General features: G+C 43.0%; 1 protein-coding gene across 3 annotated transcripts; it reads right to left on the reverse strand.

Moving 5' to 3' along the window:
• Positions 1-3,194: 3,194 nt before the first annotated feature.
• Positions 3,195-19,922, reverse strand: PPP1R10 (protein phosphatase 1 regulatory subunit 10). 3 transcript variants are annotated; one of them, XM_072641577.1, is made up of 20 exons: positions 19,834-19,922; positions 19,102-19,611; positions 12,172-12,289; positions 11,264-11,350; positions 11,009-11,144; positions 10,762-10,813; positions 9,515-9,592; positions 8,939-9,112; positions 8,581-8,686; positions 8,380-8,492; positions 7,729-7,829; positions 7,383-7,530; positions 7,018-7,128; positions 6,560-6,806; positions 6,370-6,445; positions 6,040-6,234; positions 5,750-5,864; positions 5,300-5,422; positions 4,732-5,184; positions 3,195-4,539 (listed from the first exon to the last, which is right to left on the reverse strand). In XM_072641577.1, the coding sequence occupies exons 3-20, from the start codon at positions 12,276-12,278 to the stop codon at positions 4,430-4,432; spliced, it is 2,532 nt and encodes an 843-aa protein (XP_072497678.1). In that variant the 5' UTR covers positions 12,279-12,289; positions 19,102-19,611; positions 19,834-19,922; the 3' UTR covers positions 3,195-4,429. The 3 variants fall into 3 exon arrangements, with proteins under 3 accessions (XP_072497678.1, XP_072497676.1, XP_072497677.1); XM_072641575.1 differs by having other exon boundaries at positions 6,970-7,128; positions 19,834-19,921; XM_072641576.1 differs by having other exon boundaries at positions 5,789-5,864; positions 6,970-7,128; positions 19,834-19,920.
• Between the last annotated feature and the right edge of the window lie 14 nt (positions 19,923-19,936).

Genomic DNA, 19,936 nt, shown 5'->3' on the forward strand with positions numbered 1-19,936 from the left:
AGTTCTTAGGCAGTTTCCCCTTGTATTACAGCTGAATTTGCCTGCATATTTTCCATCTATTGCTCCTGGTCCTATCGTTTGGGGCAAACCAGAACAAGTCTAACCTTTCTTCCACATACAGATAATTGGAAACAGATCTCGTGAAACTTATTTTCCAGACTAAACCTACAAATTCCTCCTTTCCCTCATATAGTATGATGATAGTGTAACTTTGGTTCTGAAGAAATAGTTGGAAAATGGTAGTTGCTCAAATATTTATGTTCATTTCATTTCCTGGAGTTAGCAATTGCTTTCTAAATGAATGATTTTGTGGTAAGCTAACCAACATAGCACAGAGGAGAGAAATGGCTCACTCATAGACCTTACATATCCTCATGAGGTTTTTTGAATGACCTTATTCCCAGCCCCCAGAGATCTGGGTTCTGTGTGTCTTTGGAGCTATGACTTAAATGTGTTCTCCATCAGATATTTGGACAGCATAGGAGAAGCTTATAATAGTCTCAGGTGAGGTCATGGAAGGGATAGGATGATAACTTCCTAAGTAGCTTTTGGGGGTTGAAACACCAGCAAGATGGGCTGTGGGATGGGCAGTACCCTAGACAGAGTGGCGACACCAAAGATACCTCATCAACTTTTTTTATACAGAAAAGGTCTCATCTCTTATATCAGAGTTGTTACAGTTTCTCAGTTTCCAGGGATTTTAGAGTAGTGATTGGCTAAATGGGATTGCAGATGTGGAATAGAATTAGGGGCAAAGATCCCTGGAACAATCCAGCTCTAGCCAAAGTGACCGAATCATTAATGACTACTTGAGTCTGGCCAGCCATGTAGTTCATTACTATTGTCTGCTCTCCATCCTGCTCCTTCCTTGTATCAAATAATTACAATTAAGCAAAACACATCAACTCATTAGTCATGTCTAAAAAGGTAGCTGGCTGCAACATGTATTGCATGTATTGTCTTCTGAGAGAGGAAATGCAAACTTCACCTTTCATGTCCTGTGAAATCAAGTTTTATAGAGATGGGGAACCAAGCCTGGTAACTAACCCAGCTACCATAATTAGGGGCAATAAAACTCCGATAAGCACCTGATCCCTGTTTCTTCTGTAGCATGGAACAGTTTCTAACAGATTAACACAAATTGTTGATGGGGATGATCTGAGAACATGGCATGTGAGGCACATGCACAAGACCTTGAAAGACAAATGACCAAGGGAATGACTAAGAATACTAATCCTTTCCCAACCCACCCCTTCCTGATAGAGAGATTTTGAACTCAACCTACAGAATATGAAGTGTCCATAGCCAATTACACTGCAGCATGGAATAGTACTCTTCTCCCTTATTATGTACAGATAAGGGAAGAGACGGTATATGGCTTGGCAGCCTCACCACAGAACTTATTTAGCTGGAGAACACAAGAATAGTAGGAAAACAAGAAAGGCATATATTGGGGTCAGACTTAGAGAGGCCTCTATACTCTTAGCTCACTGTGGTTGAAGCTGGTGGAATGCTCGAGGTACAGAATTCTGAGCTTTAGTAGAGTTACAGGCAATCAGATGTCTGCACTAAAGTCTACCACCAGTACAGAGAGCATCCTGAGAAGGAGACACTCAGCTGTCTAAAGAAGGAGCAAACTCAGTACTGGCATCAGGCTGAAACTGGCCACTGCATTCCAGCCTGAGATAGGGAGTCCCACTCTCAAAAAAAAAAAAAAGAGGGAGCTAAACTTAATTCTGTAGCTAATGGGAAGCCATTGAAAGGCTGGTTTTGTTTTGTTCTTTAGGAGTATGGAGTAAGATGATCAAATCTGTACATATGGAAGGAGAGTAATCTGGTTCTATTGTGAAGGATAGACAGTGGAAAGTTGTTGCAGCCAGCCAGGCCAGAAGTGATATGGGCCTAGATGAGTAGTGGTGGCAAGTGGCAGTAAAAAGGGTAAGATTGGAAGGGGAAGAAAGGGACCTTCCCCAAGGTGGGGAAGAGATGCCAAGACAGTTTGAGATCAAGATGATGATAAAAGACTTTAGGAAGAACAAATAAGTGACGTCCTCTTTAGACTGGACAGTGATCAGAGTCCAATCTGTGCAGGTATTCATGTAGGCGTAATGAGACAAATAGCCAGGGTAAAATAAGAAGAGCCAAAAACTGGGGATAGATCCTGGTGAAAAGAGAAATGTGTGGGCACTGGGGACAACCTTTCAGTTTTGGTATAGAAAGCTACATATATACAACCAAAAAGTTTTTGAAAATGATTAAAAATTAAAACAAGGAATATAGCACTTCATTTAATAAACATCTTGAATTTATTATTTAAAATTTATTATAGGGGCTTTTGCGAAGAAGGAAGAAGGGTAGAGGAAGGATAAAAGGAAAAACATCAGAAATTGGTGGAGATACTAGCTCTTTAAAAATACAATATTCTCATCAAAGAAGAAAAGGATCTGTATGTACAGAAATAGAATTCTGTGGTGGCAACTGGAAACTAAGGGGGTGCCCATCTAACTGGGGAATGGCTAAACAAATTATACTATAAGAAGTGACTAAAGGGACAGTTTTAGAGAAACTTGTGTATTCTGAGCAGGAGTAAACAGAACCCAAACTATTTATGTAAAATCACTGTAAAAACAATTTAGAAAGACTGAAGAACTCTGATTGATGCAGTGATCAACAAGCAGCCAGGGGCTGACCAAGAATACTAACCCCGCCCCTCACTCCCACCCACAACCTACAGAATACGAGGCGACCATAGCCAATTACATTACAGCATCGGCCGAAAGTTTGCTGAGGCCTTACATTTTTCTCCCCAGCTATGTTCAGCTCCCTCACTCCTTTCCAACTCAACAAGTTTAATTAGCTTCAGCCTAAGGCTATGGGAAAAGAATGCCCTTCAGAACGTATAGCGATAAGAGCTAACAGGCCCTTTTCCAGATGCACGCCTATTAAGTGTTGCAGCTCTAGGTACTTCATTCTTCCCTTTATTATCTCACACAGTACTTTAGTTACCCAAAGCAATGACACCTATGCGCTTCAGCTGATCCTCACGCTAACTTATCAAATTTGTAATTTTTCCTATTTTATGATGTGAAAACATCGAAGCCAGGACCTTCCTAAGTTGTCACCTACTGTAGCACACATTTTTCCTTGTTTGTCCTTCGTCCTCACAAAGGAATCAAGGCACACAGGAGTTTAAATAAGCTTCTCTTTCCACTGTTTATTATCAATGTACAAAATATACAAAACAAAAAGAAAATAATCCTCCTCAATCCATTGTGGCTCTAACCCGGGCCCTGCACAAAACCCGGTCCATCCACTGCCGTTTTCACAGAAAACAACTGACGCCGGGATGGGGCGAAGGAAAAAATTGGGAAAGGGCAGCAATACTGTCCAGGATCCACCCTGGAAAGAGCCAGGTGGGCAGTTACAGAAGTGACTCATGAGTTGGGCCTGGAGCGGCCTCACACTGACATGGTTCGGGGTAAGAGGGGTTGGAGCTGAAAAACTCTCAGAAGGCAGTGCATGTAGTGTGACTATGTCAGACTTGGAATCACCGACATATTGACAGAGTGGTCTTGCTTAAGAGTGTTTTACAGATCTCCCAGTTGGTAGAAAGGAAGGGAGGACTGACACCAGGGATCTCACCTACACCAGCTGAAAAAAATATTGGGTTCAAAGAGTATGGATGACTTTTGTCAAAAGGTATAAAGGACTGGTAAAGCTGGTCTGGGTGCTTATACAAGGCTGCAGTGTCATACTGTTAAAAAGTATTCAGAGTGCAAAGGACAGGTCCTGATGTATATATTATATAGGAAAAGAAGGGAGGAAGGCAGGGCATAGAGTGTGCTGGATAATTCACACCTAGCCTCTCAGTTCCCTAGAGGGAACCCTCTCAAGTGCAATGAAATAAGAGGGCACTCCTCATCGCATCCCCACCCCCATAAGGAATGAATGAACCTGCTTGGTTATAGGATGATTTCACAATAAGTGCAATAGACACCATGTCAGGGGATTGTTCACGTGGATAACCAAAGGTAGAAAAGATCCACCTTTTCTATCTTGGTTGTAGAGGGGTCTTCCCCTTCCTTTAGGATAACCAGTCATAGGTATATGCAGGGTCCAGGATAATACTGGAAGGAGGTTAGGGCTAGGTAATAGCCCCTCACAGGGCAAAGCCCACTAGGTCTCCTCTTCAGCAGTCCAGGGGTACAGGCTGTATCAGTCTTTCTCCTCCCCTGACTGGAGGAAAATATGTACAACAATGCGCACCAGTGATTAGAAAATCCCCAAAACCCCAAACAGGGGTGAGGAAGGGAGTCCAGCTCATCAGCTGGGGAAAGGGGTAGGTGGGCCTCACAGAAGCCATAACAGGACAAAAGGGTCAAGGAGGGAGGGAGACTGCAGTCCACAGGGTACCACAGATGGGTAGCCCCTAGGGCAAAGGTGGCCCATTGACACCTGGGTGGTAGAAGGCACAGTTGTTCTCATATCGGCAGCTGCCCTTCATCATGAAATGTCGGCACACAGGGCGGCTTGACATATCTGTTGGAATAATAGTATGGTGGTTAGATGGACATTAGAGGACCCAGAAAAAAGGAATGACCCTGTGCCCTCCCCCAGTTACTACCACTAGATTCAAGGAACACAATTTAGGGGAGAATATGGAGATTATATGACATTCTAAATGATATAAAAGGAGAGTAATTGTGTAGCTACTTCATAAAGAGTATTCACCTCCTCCATGACCATGGGGATCATGTCCTCTGTGGCCTCCATGACCAGGCCCATCATGGCCACGATGCTCATGTGGGGGTGGGCCCCGGTGATCATGGCCTCGATGGCCAGGGCCATCATGAGGCCGATGACCATGGGGTCCACCATGACCAGGGCCATCATGGGGACGGTGTCCACCACCTCCACCCATTCCTCCACCAGGGCCTCCTCGTCCGTTAGGAGGGCCTCCCCCAGAGCGGCCTCCTCGGCCTCCTCGAAATGGAGGAGGTTCATTCCCACCACGACCCCCTCGGCCTCGATGGTATGGCCCAGGACCAGGTCCTGGCCCTCCTCTCATTGGACCACCTCGCATGGGATCTCCTGGACCATCCCAGAAAGGGTCACCCCCCCGGGGAGGGGGGGGTGGGCCCAAAAGTCGTGGACCCACTGGACCACCAGGACCTCCATGGGGACCTACAAAGAAAGAAACATTCAGGTATTGTCAAGGCTCATGATCACATTCTAGTTTACACTTCCTATATTCTCATACTCCCTTCTGAACCCACCAAGAAGTATCTACCCCATTTACCTGGCATAGGTCCTCCGGGGCCAGGGGGGAAATGCTGCATGCCTTTGGGGCCACTGGGGCCCCCTGGACCTCCAGGTGGGAAACCATTGGCCATTGGGGCAGGTCCCAGAATCCCATGGGGCACTGAATTGTGAGGAATAAAAAAAATTTCAGTAAGATAGATTTAAGATCAATATCACCACCCTGAGGGGAGTCTACCTCTCATTAACACTCCCAGTTAAAACAGTGAAAACTAATCTACCCAATTTGATCAAATTAAAATAAAGCTTATGCTTACTCTTTTAGGGACTGTTCCTTTCTCTCTTCACTCCCTTCCAACTAGTTTTTTTCCTGGTTCTTTATAAATCCTCTTCTAAGATCATTCCTCCCTTGTGCCCCTCCTACCCCATTTTAATTGGGGCATATCTACCTGGCTGCGCTTCACCTCAAACCTAAAGTGGGCTTCCTCACCTCCTCCCCCAGGCCCCTGGGGCTGGCCCTGCAGGTTACCCAGCAACTGCTTGATTTTATCCGAGTAATCTGGTTGTTTCAGCAGCTCTTCTGAGGGGTGACTATTGGGGCTTCCCTGTGGAAAAAAGCAGAGTGGTTGGAAAATGGGTCAGTCAGAAGACACAGAGATAGCCGAAACAAAAAGCATAACTAGAAGAGGGAAGAATGCATGCCAGAGAAAGAGGAATAAACAAGATAAAGTTACAAAGAAGGCAACAAAGGAGAACCTCTTGAAAAGGTCTGCTTCTCACCATTATTGAGGTAAGGATCTCCTGGACATTGATGCCACCTCCTCCTGGGCCCTGGGGGCTCTTTCCGGCACCCATACTTCCCATAAGGTTGGCCAAGACAGGAGGTAGCTTGGAGCTGCCTGTCCCATCAGGGGAACCACCTGGTCCACCAGTCTCTAATGCCTCAGAATATGGGGTCTCATCTAGGGAACATTCCTAAAAAGTCAATAATAATGAGTCAAACATTTATATATGAGAGACATTAAAACATTCACCCCCACCCCTTGCCACCTGCCCCCCTCCTCCCCCAGCAGACATTTAGACAAAAACTGAAAGACAGAGATGCCTTACCTCATCCAGAGGAATGAGTTTTGGAGGAACAGGTTCATATGACTCAGGGTCAGGTTCATGGGGACTGTCAGGGACACTGTGCAGGGAAGAAATTATGTTAAGATTACTTTTCTGTTGAGTCCAGATTCCCAACAATCACTTCTTACTTTATAACCAACAGTCTCAACTAAGAGTTTTATTCCCTACTCACCTCTCCTTGGATAAGAAGAGCTCCTGCAGAATTCCTTTCACACGCTCAGCCTGGACATATCGCTCTTGGCTATTGCCACCCGGGGACACAAGGGGTGAAGGTAAGACCAGGGGCCGGGGGCACACCCATGCCACCTTCTCTTCCATGTTGTCATTGCTCAGACGACGAGCTGTCTCAAAGGCATGACGGTCCGACAGTATCTCTCTCTTGGCTGCCTCACCAAAGTCCTTGATCTTGTTCACATTAACTGTTTTTGTTTGTTTTGTTGGGAGGTGGGGGAAGGGAGGAAGGAAGAGAAGGAAAAGAAGAGAACACAGAGGAGTTAGGCCACATGGATCCTTTCCAAGATCCCATTACCCTCCATCTTCCATAGCTCCAAGATGCCCCTATATATCAATCTACCCTCTTACCTCGCTCAGTCTCATCCAGTTCAAAGTAAAAGTATTCTCTCAGTTTACCTTCTTCAGGCCATGTCACAGTCTTTCTCTTCCGGCCCTTCCTTGTCAACTGGCTTGGATCCCCAGGGCTCTCCACAGGTTTTGCATCCAGCACTCCTGTGTCCAAGGAGGCTATAAAAGAAAGGATTATAGGATTTAATGCAAATTTAGTCCAACCCCTAATTTTACAGATGAGGAAACTGAGGCCCCAAGAATTTAAGTGATTTGCCTAAGGTCACATGAATAGGAAAATGGTAGTCACAAGCTGAACTGGTATGGAATCCTGGCTTCAAATCAAAGGTTCCTCACGTCCAGTTTTCCAGCCTCAGTTCCTTTTCTCAGGATTCAGACACCTGGAACCCTGGACATCCAGTCTCTAATCTTACCTGTGTCCATAAGCTCTGGAATTTCAACAGGAGGGACAGGGGTTCCAGGACGCTCTATGTCCATGGCCTCAGCAGGAGCTGCTGGCTCTGGAGAAGAAGGTTTGGCCGTGTTCGGTTCTGTGCTTTGTTTCCCCTCAAAGGGGCTGGGCTATGGGAGAAAAAGAGACATTAGGATAGGAAAGCTACAGACAGCAAAGGAGGTTTTTGTATAAGAACAATCGCAGTAGGAATCCAGTCACCCAATGGCCTCTAGAGAGACTTAAGGCTACTTTCCACAGACATTTTTTCTCTCTACTCAAGGATTTTCTCCTCCATCATCACATCCTGCACTACTCAGGATACATACCTTGGAAGCCGTGGGTGACAAAACCTTTTTCTTTTTCTTGATTTTGATGCCTGGAACAGGGGCAGAGTTAAGGGCATCTAGGAAACCCAGGCCCTCCATAGCTAAAGAGAAGGAAAGAAAAAGTGTCAGTACAGCAGATAGACAGATGGCATACTTCACAACTACAGACAAAGTCTTGGCCAAATAGAAAGGTAGTGAGATCTCTTTACAACCAACATTAAGACGATAATGTCAGAGAACAAATATGGCATGGGAATTCACATAAGAAATTCTTAATGTTGATAGGTTTATCTTTCAGAGATCTATAATTTCGGACACTATAGCTGAATGTTGATTGGTAAGTGGCGGTGGGAGAGGGGAAGTGAAGTATAGGAAAAGTGAAGAAGAGGGAAGGGTTTAACAATGAATGAATCAATAAGGGACTGAAGACTGAAAAACCAGGGACAGAAGGGCACATCTTTCTCTCTTTAAGAGAGAAAGAAAGGCTAGGAATCTGGTAGATTAAAAAAGAGAGAGACAAGAAAATTAGAGACTTCATTAGGAAGACTTAGAAAAATGAAATAGACTAAATGGAAAGACAGAAAAACAATCAAGCTTCATTCCCCTAGCTAGAGTCTACTGTCCTTGGCCCCTGACCCTGGCCCTACTCACGTTGTGGGGGAATAATCTTCACTTTAATCTCTTTGGTGGTATTAGGTGTTGTATTGAGTGGTTTGTATTTCTTTTCAGCTGGAGGAGCCACATCACCAGGTGCAGCTGCAGAGCTATAAGAAAAAAAAAAAAGACAGTTAAAGGTATGCAGCAGTCCTCCCCACCAATCCTTTCCCAGCCTTAGGCAGTCCTAATACATACCTCTGACGCTTAAGGGGGATGGGCTTAAGGTTGTACTTGTCAGAAACAACCACAGTACTGGCATTCTTCTTCACAGGCACCAGGGATGGTGTCTCTAGCTCCAAGCCTGAAAAAGGCAGACATGGTAAGAATTCTTCATACCATTCTCTCTCCCTCTTTCCTTTGACCCTCTGCTAAACCGCTAATGCACCTTATGCCACTAGTTCTAAAATGCTTTCCCCCTACCCTTTTAAGCAGATCCCAAATCCATACATTCCAACCCCGCCAAAGACAGTTCTAAGACATATGTATATGCATGCATATATAACTCTGTGTGCAAGTGTCTATGTACCCTCCCAAGATCAGGACTCAGCCTTACCAGTAGAACGGAACTTGGCATGGCTAGGAGCTGTGGTTCGTAATGATTTAGGTTTCTCCTTCTTCTTCTCTGGTGCCTCCTCAGCTCTTGTTTCTGCCTTCACTTCAGGTAGGGGTCGTTCAGGAAGAGCAGTTCGTCCCTTCCCCTCTTCCTTCCTTTTCTTCTTATCTTTCTCTATAGGAGGATAGCCAAAGGGGAAAAGATTTTAGATGGAGAAGCATGGTATAATAATAGAGTGCTGGACTTGGAGACTATAAGACCTGGGTTCAAAAGTTGTCCTTCAACACTAGTTATGTGACTATGGGCAAGTCATTTATCCCGTTTGCCTCAGTTTCCTCATCTGCAAAATGGGTATAATGATATCTGTAGTATTTACCTTGTAGGATTTATTTGTGAGGATAAATGATAATGCATGCGAATTGTTTTGCAACCTCTATACCACTGAACACTGAAATAAATGCCAGCTACTGTTGTATGGCAAGAAGGATGATCTCACCCAAGAAACAAAGTGAGATGAAACTCCTCCCAGAACCTTTGGAGGCTGACCGTATCAGGATGAAGAGTGAGGTAACCTACCAGTGGGTTGGGTGCTGCTCTGAGAGCGGATGACGGCCATCCAGTCGCTGACAAGGACTGAAGCTAGTTTCCGGAGTTCTTGAAGGAAAACAGAAGTAATTTTAGAAACAGCAGAATAAAAGAGAAGTAAGACAGAGCAGAGTTGGACACTGCCAAATCATGGGTCCCCTTCCTATTGTTCTACCTCTGTCTATTTCTAGGCCCCATTCTCTTGTCCTCACAACTCTTCTGTAATAACCCCAATAAGCAACTTGAAACAAACACCCCATAAAAGTCTGAGGTGAGGAAAAAGCTGGATTTGGCTCCCTGTGTTTTATAAAAGGCCACGACCACTATGGAAGGATGAGCTTTCCTGACCTATAAATTCAGTATAATTTGTATCACAAACTGAAGAGCAGCCTCTACAGATCACCAACTTGAAGTCAATTATAATCAAGATGACTGACTCGACTGCATCATCAGCTCTGGTCCTTTCCCTTTATTTATCTTTCCCCTCCCCCCATGTGTTTCTGGGTACTCTACTATAATGTAGTTTTCTCTTGCTTTGTGAAAATTTTTTAGTTCTTAAGGAAATTGGAACAGTGGAGTAGACAGGAAAGGGTAGAAGATGAGAAGGGGGAACATCAACTTGGCCTGGGGTGACAGGAAAATCTATTGAATAAATTAAACGGGATGGCGAAGACATGGCTACAAAGTGGTATAACAGTATATGACAAAGATCAAGTGGCTTTGATGGCATTAATGTAAGTATCTAGAATGAGGGACAGGATGATGCTTGTGCACTTGGTCCTATGGATACCACACATCTGGAAGAACTGTATAAAATTCTGGGTGTATTGTATTTTAGAAGGCTACCCAGATAATAGCAAGATTTGAATTCATGTCATATAATAATTCAATGAAAACTGGAAAAGATGTCCTAGGAGTTCTATGGAAGTTTTCAAAAGATTTTAAGATGTTGTATGGATTCAAAGTGAAGTGAGCGGAACCAGATAAACAATTTATGCAATAATGATACTGTAAAGACAACTTTTGAAAGTCCTGAGAAATCCAGTCCATACAATGACCGACCACAATTCCAGAGGACTCATGATAAAACAGGACTAGATCAAAAAGGGAAGAAGGTAAGTAGAAAAGGACAGAGGGTGGGGTGTTGGCTGAGGAGAAGCGGGGGAGGAGAGGAGGAGAGAAGGTGAAACCAAAACAAAAGGAAAAGTAGCCAAGAAGGGAATAATGAATGACCCTACCTTCATCCTCACTTGACTTGCTCAGCTGCTTCACAAGTTTGGCTGTGTTGTTCTAAGAGATGGGACAGAGCAGAGAAGTAAGCATGAGGAGAAAGAAAATTCCAAAGAAAAGACCCTCCCCACAATTTGCATATTGACTTTATGACCCTGTAAACCATAGAAATGTGATTGGTTTACAGATAAAATGCAGTTTTCTTCTGTTATGTGAAATACTCAGCTGAGGAAGGATAAAAGCCCAAAGCGACACCTGTTTGAGATGGTCCACGGTAAGGGGTAGATGCTGCAGGGTGAGCAGAATCTGCTGCAAGAGAGGTATGTTGTTGGTTGTCTTTGAGTAAGTCAGCCAGTTGTTAAGGAGCTTGTAGCCACCAACTCGGATAAACCTGACAACAGACAGGAAGGTGGATCAGAATTCAGGAGTTCTAGGTTCTCATTCCCTCAGTGCCCAGATCCCCTATTCCACTCCATCTCTACTTCCCAGGTAGTCTCATTCCCCACTCACTTGGCCAGAACATCTGGTGAACGGGTCTGCAGGAGAATGTTTAGGTACGTACAGCGGCTCACCATCTTTCGAGCTTCCTTCATCAGGCTATAAGGAAAAATGAGTTAAGGTTGGATAGAGCCAGACAGAGATACACATCTTCCATCCACAGTGGAACATGGATATCTCAGGACCTGGGGCCTCAATCTAGGAAACAAGAAGGGAACAGTACTTTCTAGGAGAATATTTTTCAGGACAATATGGGAGACTGATAGAAAATATACAACTGATATTGGAGCATTAGGCATTATTTCCTTTGCAAAGGAAATTTCACCTTCTATGTAAACAAGACTTAACAAGACCAGTAGCCACAGCCTAAGACCCACCATCACTAGTTTCTGTGTTTGTCATATTATTATTATTATTATTAATATTATTATTATATTACTGCCATATTATTGTTATATTACCTAGCCAATCTATTTTTAGCAAGGGCCACAGGTGCTTCTGAATATCCTTTTTTTAAACTAAGGGCAACTATGTTGGTAAAACTGAGGCTGCAAAAAGATAAGTGACATTCTTATGATCAATACAATAAAAAAATAAATACCATCAGACTTCTTATCAGTCAGCTAGCTCCTAGGGATCTGGGGCTCTGGATCACCAGGAGCAGTGTGACAGGGAAGAAAGCCTATCTATATGTATGGATTCCATGTACAGGCCTCGATGGGAAATCAGGGAAGGTAAGGGGAATTATTTACCACATTACTGCCACTGCTCCTGAAACTCCATGGTGACCAGAAACTTGTTTTTTGTTTTCTAACATTATATTTCTCAAGACCTACTACAACCTTTGTCATGCATTAAAGATTCATGTTTCTTTTTTGTTCATCTAATACAAGAATTTATTCCAATTACAACATACATACCTAAAGATCTTGGCGATTCCCTCTGCACTTTTGACCTCTCCATCCCTACCAAGGAAGCTGTCTAGGCCCTTAAGGAGTTCTTTAGGGTCAATGGGGCCTGAACCCATGGTGATAATACCTGAGTGGAGAAGATTGCATAAATGTGTCAAAGATTGTACCAGGATTATTTCCAATAACACATCATTCTTCTCAATCACCTACACGATAATTACTAAATCACACAGCACTTGTAATGCTTTAACTTCTACCCACATCACGAGGTTGGAGGTTATTTAGTCACTATTTACCTCATTAACTCAATGATCCAGAAACGAAGAGACTTAAGATACCATCATTACTAAAAAACGGAGGTGAGGACAAAAGATAGAATACTTCTAAGATGTGAAGACAATATTGTTCAAAAAATCTTTGCCTTTCCTTTCCAAATTCATCCCATTAGAAAGGCTGAACTCGGAGGCTGCAGATGAGGGATCACGACCCTATATGCCATAAAAAGCCAAGTTAATTTTAACCTGTCAGATAAATCTGATTGTTCCCAAAACATCTTCAGCGTATTAGATACTTGGTTCAATATTCCTAGATCTGAAATAATATGCTTTAATTATTCCTACATTGGCACCTAAGTAAACAAGACTTAAGAACTGGGAGATATCAATACCAGGTCTGAACGTTTCTGTTCTAAATTGTTCTCATAAGTTTAGTCTTAGGGGATGGGAAACAATGTGAAGGTCTTAAAAAGTTGTCCTCCAAAGTATTCAGGTACTACCACAATGGCAAGTAGAATATGACAGATTACACTGAAGGTCTGGTGATACTAGGGAAAGTAAGCAAATGTAAAATTGGGAAAACAGCACAGGAAAAATACGTAGAAACAGACAGAGAGACATTTAAGAGGCTGTAGAATGGAGATGTTTGCTCTTACGTCTCACATGGAACAAAGGTTTGGGCTGTGTATTGAGTTGCTTATTATTAACAAACTTCAACCATTTTTTTCTTAAAAATTTTTGGTTAGCTTGGAATTTTCCAAGTAACGGTGGTAATCTGACAAAGAATTTTCATCAGTTTCCTCAATTCCCAAGAAGGCCTATGTATAGTAATTCATGGGCTGAGTATAAAATGAGGGAGCCAGAAGTGAAAAATGATAGTTAAAATAAGTGGCTCCCTTCGATTTCTGCATCACAAGGCAGGGTCAGGAAAGGACCCATTGCTATGAGACAAAGATTAGGGTACGAATAGTTCCCATGGAAAATTTTACAAATTATATAGGACTGGATAGGATAAAAGCTTAAGATAGGGTTTTCACACAATATTTCTCCAAACATAGGCCCCATTGGAGCCAGAGGAATATCTGTGCATGGGGTCTAAGGTGGATACAAACTTGATTGCTTATAAATAAGGGGTAATTATTTTTCTTTGACTGCCCAGGGACTACACTTAACATTTGTAAAGACAGTGAAGACATGTAACTCTCAGGAGAAACCTTGGTGGTTTTCCTTCCTGAGCCTTGAGGAAATCTTTTTCCAATTTTAGTAAACTGAGGCAGAGGCAAAAAGGCTGCTTCCTTGAAAAGAAACGCGCTTCAAGGGCATCATCCTTAGGATTCAGAAAACAAAAGCTGAGTATTAACAGACTCAAAAAAATCTCTTATTTTCTAGCTTTCCCAAATGAGTAACTGTTGAGAGTCAACAAGAGAGGCAGAAGGGTCATGAGAATCAAAGAACAAGACTGGGGGAAAGACAGTGGTAGAGAACCATTTCTTGGGCTTAGCAATTTGATGCACTGAACTTAAGAAGATGAAAATGAGGGGAAAAAATCTTGAAAGTTGAATAGAGCTATGGCAGTTGTGTAGGATTTTAAAAGCTCCTGCTGAATTGCTACTGTTGCCTCTGTTTCTTCTGCAAGGGAACAAGCTGGACCAAAGATCAGAGGAAAGGCAGCTTTAAATAATATTTCCATAGTAGGATGCAATTCTGATAAAACTTAACAATTTGCTGGTTTGGCACACTCAGATCTATTAATCATATTAATTAAACTTAAATAGACAAAAGATAAAGGATTTTTTTTCTCAATCAGTATGGGCCAGCATCAGAAGATATGCAGCGGCTTTTTGATGAGTGTGAAGTTGCAGTAGCAGAAGTCTGAATACCACAAATACTAATAACCAAGAGACAGTTAAGAAAGCAGAACGAATATGCTCCAAGCCATAGGATCTGTCAGGGCGACAATTTCCAGAAGGCTTAACACTATGAGGCTAGAAATAACTTTTCCATTCTACTCCAATTATGTACTTGACTCTGACATATCTACCCAAGAACCAGGTACAGGAACCCGAAAGCACATTTATTCTTTCCAATCCCAAAACATACTCTTTACTACCCAACTAATACCAAAAAGTAGGCCTGCTACTCCACTAAACCCCTTTTATCTTCAAGGACCCAAGGGAAACCCCAATCATCACCTTCTTTTTACTGAATAGAAAGCAAAGTAAATCATTAATCTCAAACCATGAGATTAAGGGCCACCAAGGTCAATTCTTTCAACTGGAACAGAAAATAACTGTCATCCCTCACTCACAGAACAAACTAAGCAATAGAGAGAAGCAGCAGAAAATAGATGTGGCCATCAGAGCAGAAAAGAGGTTACACGACGATCACCCTCATCCCAAGCTTCTTCTACTGAGTAGTTTTAAACAATTAACCACAAAAAAGGCTCTCAAGAGAATCTGTCTAGATAAAAGTTACTACTTTGATCTCTGGAGATAGCAGATAACTTCTCAGAAAACCTCTAGCTTTTACCCAGTTAAAATTCAGGTTTGTTAACCTACAAAACTCCACTTTCAAGTAGTACCGTAAAAGGGATGTAATCTCATGGGAGTAAGGGGGAGAAAGGCAAAATTAGTGAGCCACTGAACCGGAGAGAGCAAAGTAGAGTTCAGTGTTCCTGTCACAGGCCTTATGGCAGAAAACCTAGTGACATCTCTTAGCTGGAATGAAGGCAGCTGTGAAAGATTCCCAAGTTTATAATAAAATCTGGTTATTAAAATAAATGTTCTTGCCTTAAGAGTTTGACATGTAAAAATCAGGAGTAAATAAGTTTGGGGTTAGATTTCTGGAATAAGAAATAAGGGTCTAAAGATGAAGCCATGTAAGCTCAGTTCCTTAAAGAATCAGAGAACTTAGAAAAATATGGGGTGGAGATGAGAGGAAAATGGAGAAACATAAATGCCTTACTCCTCTGGGAGTGAAACCAGATTCATACATCCCAGTGACCAGGTCAAGTTTTTTGGGGGGAGCAGGAATAGTGTCCCTAACCAAAGCAAAAATCAATTTAAAAAAACCCCCAGGTCTCTCAGGGCCTTTGCTCTCATTTAGCCAGGCTTTTTTCTTCCAGCTGTTAGCTGCCAGATCCTCATTATACTGATCTGGATGCCTTATCCTCAGCCATAGCTTTAACACAGAAATGAGTAGTTTAGGGGTACACAAAGGATCCAGGCTAGAAAGCCTTCCTGTACAAGAGTTCTTCTGTTGGCTTTACTAATGAAAAATCTTGTCAATTAACTGGCTAGAGTAAAATTAAATTCTGAATCTCATTACCAGGAGTGGACTGAGTAGGTTCAGGGTTAAAGTTATATGAAACTCAAAGTAAGATCTCTTAAAGATGCCTATCCCAAAGATAAAATTGTTTCTTCCTTTCAACAAAAGGGGCTGGGGGGGGGGGGGGTAGGGTGGGGAATGAAGGAATGTTTATTATGAGCCATATTCTATTACAGCACTTTTGAATAGTTAAATTTTGTTATTGGCCTAAAAATCATATTCCTTTCCCCCTGGGGACCTTAAAGTCACTTGTTATTTGGAAGTAAAATCATTTTGAGTTGTGCCTTTTCCTGGCATCAAAGAAACTTATGAATTGTGGCCTACTATCATGCAGTAAACTTTTAGATACAGTGTCTCCTTTACATTTGTGTCCCCTACCAGGTGCATTTGGGTGATGGGGGGATTTCAGCCTGCTTGCCTTTAAAAAGATAAATGCCAGGATCATGAGCTTTATAGGACAAGAAAAGTGCCAAGATACAACTCAAGCTAATTAGTAGACTGGCACTCCCAAGTTGGTTCCTTAATGCCTCAACTTTCAGACTGCAGAGAGACTGATAATTACTTCCCTTGTCTGGTTCAGGAACTCTAGGGGGTGTTCTGTTCACATCCCCAGGTATATGGCAGACACACAATAATTTCTCCACTATTTGGAATGCTGGGAGGTAAACTAAAACCTCTGGAAAACTGGTAGTGTAGGTAGGTCCAACTTAGGGAATCAATCTCTTGTACCTCCTCAAACTGAACAGCTAAGAATATTCTTTAGAGGTACTACACATCCAGCAGAAAATTTGCTGGGGAAGGGAATGATCAAGTTCAGGCCTTTCAACGCTGACATGAGCCTGAAGATCTTAAAACTTGTAAAAGATTTTTGGAAAATATCTGATAATTGAAAAAAAAAAAGTAAGGGACGGGACACAAACACCAGTCTTGAGTACTGCCACGGCTTGGACATGCACTGGTTGCTACAGCACTGCATGAGTTGAAAATGGAGAACAGAACATTATGTTTCCATTGTTAGCCAGAAGTTTGGGAGGGAGGAAAAAAAGGGAAAAAAAGATAAAAAAAATGATTATTTGGAAAACAGAAATGAAGGTTGTGAAATGTAATACCAGAAAGGTTTTGCTTACCAGAAACCGAAGCTTGACTCCCCCTGCCTTGAGTTTACAACTGCCGCCTTTTTCCTAAAGATTCACTCCTCATCCTAGTACCAATGTACAGGAGGCTAAGCAACTGGAGGTGGTACAGCACGGAACACAAAAGAGTTTACCCCAAAAACCAGAAAAGATGGGAAGGAGGAGGATGGGAAATTTAGAGGAAAGCCTTCCAGCACCCACCCTTACCCCTCAAAAGGTGAAAATATCCCTAAACAAAGGACTAGCTCCAGTAAGAACCTAACAGTGGAAATTCCTATTTAGACCAGAGATGTATTTAATCTTTCCTATTCAAGACTGTAAACTCAGCCAGATTAATCCTATCCTTTGGCCTCAGAATGGGAAAGAAATGGATAAATTCTACTAATTCTGTTTCCCAGGTTGTGTATATGTGGGGGAATTCCTAGGATATTGTAATACAGATGAAAAATTGTTACTAAGCCTCAAACCTACCCACAGGTACCACTGGAGAAGGGAAGCAACCCCTAGAGACCTGACAAATTCTACTAGTTGGTTGGAGAAAATGGGGTGCTTTGTGAAAGAAAAAGAACCGAAACAAACTAAGATCCAATATGTAGAGAGAAAAAGGAGGGATTCAAGTCCCAGGCTCCCCTCCTCCCAAGTTGGAGCATGGCTCAAAAGGCAAAGTCAGGGGGTGGAGTTTCAGGAGGGGGGAGGGGAGCGAAGGCAAGCGGATTACATCACCTTTTCAGGCTGCCCCTCCCCCTAACTAAGCTCCTAAGCCGGCCCCTGGGCTCCGGCGGGCAAGAGGGAAGAGGAAGGAGAAAAACAACAGGGCAGGGACGCCATCTTGCAATGGAGGAGAGGCTCAAGGAGGAAAAAACACATGTACGGTTTGCCGTAAAGGTTACAGTACAAACAGCCCATTCAAACCCTTTCCCGGTTCAAAAAAAAGCAAAAAACCAAAAACCCACCCCCAAAATGTGTTTAACTTATTAAAATTTCATCTGATTTGGTAAAAACAAAGGCAACTAAAAATGCTACTTAAAAGTTGTTTCTCCTGCTGGGGACAGAGGAAGAATTTGCAGTTGGGGGTCAAACTGCTAATACAGCCCACCCCCGTTTCTATACTACAAATAATGGAGGAGGGGAGTTGGGCCCCTCCCAACAAAGGAGGTCAAGGTGGGAAAAGGACAGGAGAAAAATGGGTAAAGACACAACCTGCAACGCCGCTCGGAAGAGACAAAAGGACAAGGAAAAGTCGCCATATTGAAGCAGGGAAGAAAAAAAAAATTCCTTTTAACGACACAAATTTTTTAGAAAGCTAGCATTCAATTGCACTAAATGGCCTTAAAAAAATTACACGCCTTAATTCCCCACATTGCCCCCCTCCCACTTTACTCCCCCCTGTAACTGTACCCATTTTAAAAAATCAAGTTAAAAGGCTATAACCACTTTTCTTCTTATTTAAAAAAAACTCTGCAAACTGCAACAATTACAAGACATTCTTTACCTTCTCAACTAACACTTTGGATGTATTGGCACTATATTTTACTTTGGCTTAAGTGTCTCGCAATCTTTATTCCTAGATTGCCACCTATGTAAAGCACACAAATAGATATATACCTCAAGCAAATTACATTAAAATATAACGAGAGGATTTAACCATTAAGTCGTAGCCAGCTACTAATATTTCTCTGCTCATCTCCTTACCCTGCAATCTTTATGTACAGATTGCTCATTCATCTGGCCAATTGAAAGGCGCCCCTGCTTGTCTCACACACAAAGAAGTGGGACTTTTAGGCCACAAGATCCACGTCTTTTGTATGTGAGCTCATTAACCCTTCCGAAAGACTGCTGGCATCCAGAGGAAGGCATCCCATTCCTCTTTATAAAAAGATATCGAACTCTTATGGCTTTGGCAGTCTGCAAAATTGGCTGGATCACCAAGGGTTAACCATCAAGAAAATCCTCACTTGTCGGCCCCCCCACCCTCTCCGTGCCTGCACTAGGGCAGGGAAGAGGGAGGTGGTAGGGGAGAGAGAATAAGACTTTTTAAGACCTAATGTTTTTTTTTTTAATGGAGACTCAAGCGACCGGATTGGTCATTCTCCAGCTCAATTACTTTTGTCTACGATCTCATTTCTTCCTCTCATTTTTTTTGTTTCACAACGGGAAACGTTGATTTCTTGTTGTAATGCTGGTTTTGAAAATTCGACACTTACTATCCAATTTTTTTGCGACGTCAGCACCTCGGGCTCAGGGGGGGTTAAAATTTGGAGGAAAAAAATAAAACCAACCAGGACCCAAAGCTTAATTACTTGGAGGGCCTCATTGGATCAAAAAGTCTTTTAAAAAATAAAGCCAACTCAGGATTCATCACCCCCTCCACTTAAGGAGAGGGTCTTAGAAACAAAAAGAAAAAAAAACAACTGAGTGGATTCAAAAAGGAGACGCTGGATGGGCAGATTTGACGGGACTTGGGAGTTGGAGGAAGGGTGGTTGATTATTTTGGGTAGATTTTGTGGTGATGGTCCTTCAGCCACAGATTTGAGTCCCAAGCAGCTTGGGCTGGGAGAGGGGGCGGGAAACAAGACAGGGCGATGGGGCAGAGAAGACACAAGTGGTTGGGTTGGTAGCTGCTGCTCCCCCCCCCTCGAAGGATCCTTTAGACGCTGTTACGGCTGCTTCTTTTTTCCTCGTGGCCGGGCTGTTTCCTCCGATTAAATTCGAACCTGGGAAGAGGACAATAAAGGAGGAAACGACAATGTCATTATTGCTGGCTTTCGCATCCCTTACGTCTCCTTTACAGCCTGAGAGCCTTCCCAAGACGCACCCTCCGGTGTCCCGAACCTACGACACGCTCGGACTTCGCTGGGACGCCCCCCCCCGCCATTTCGCTACTCTGCCACTATGCCGCCACGCAACATACCAACCGACAAAATACCCGTACTCACCTCTAAACGAACCCCAGAATGGCGGCGGCTCGCTCGGACGAAGCCTTTTATACAAGGGCACCGCCCCGCGCACACTAGCGAGCTCACGAGATACTGACACCTC

The sequence above is a fragment of the Notamacropus eugenii genome, chromosome 2, assembly GCF_028372415.1.
Source record: "Notamacropus eugenii isolate mMacEug1 chromosome 2, mMacEug1.pri_v2, whole genome shotgun sequence".
Taxonomy (NCBI): domain Eukaryota; kingdom Metazoa; phylum Chordata; class Mammalia; order Diprotodontia; family Macropodidae; genus Notamacropus; species Notamacropus eugenii.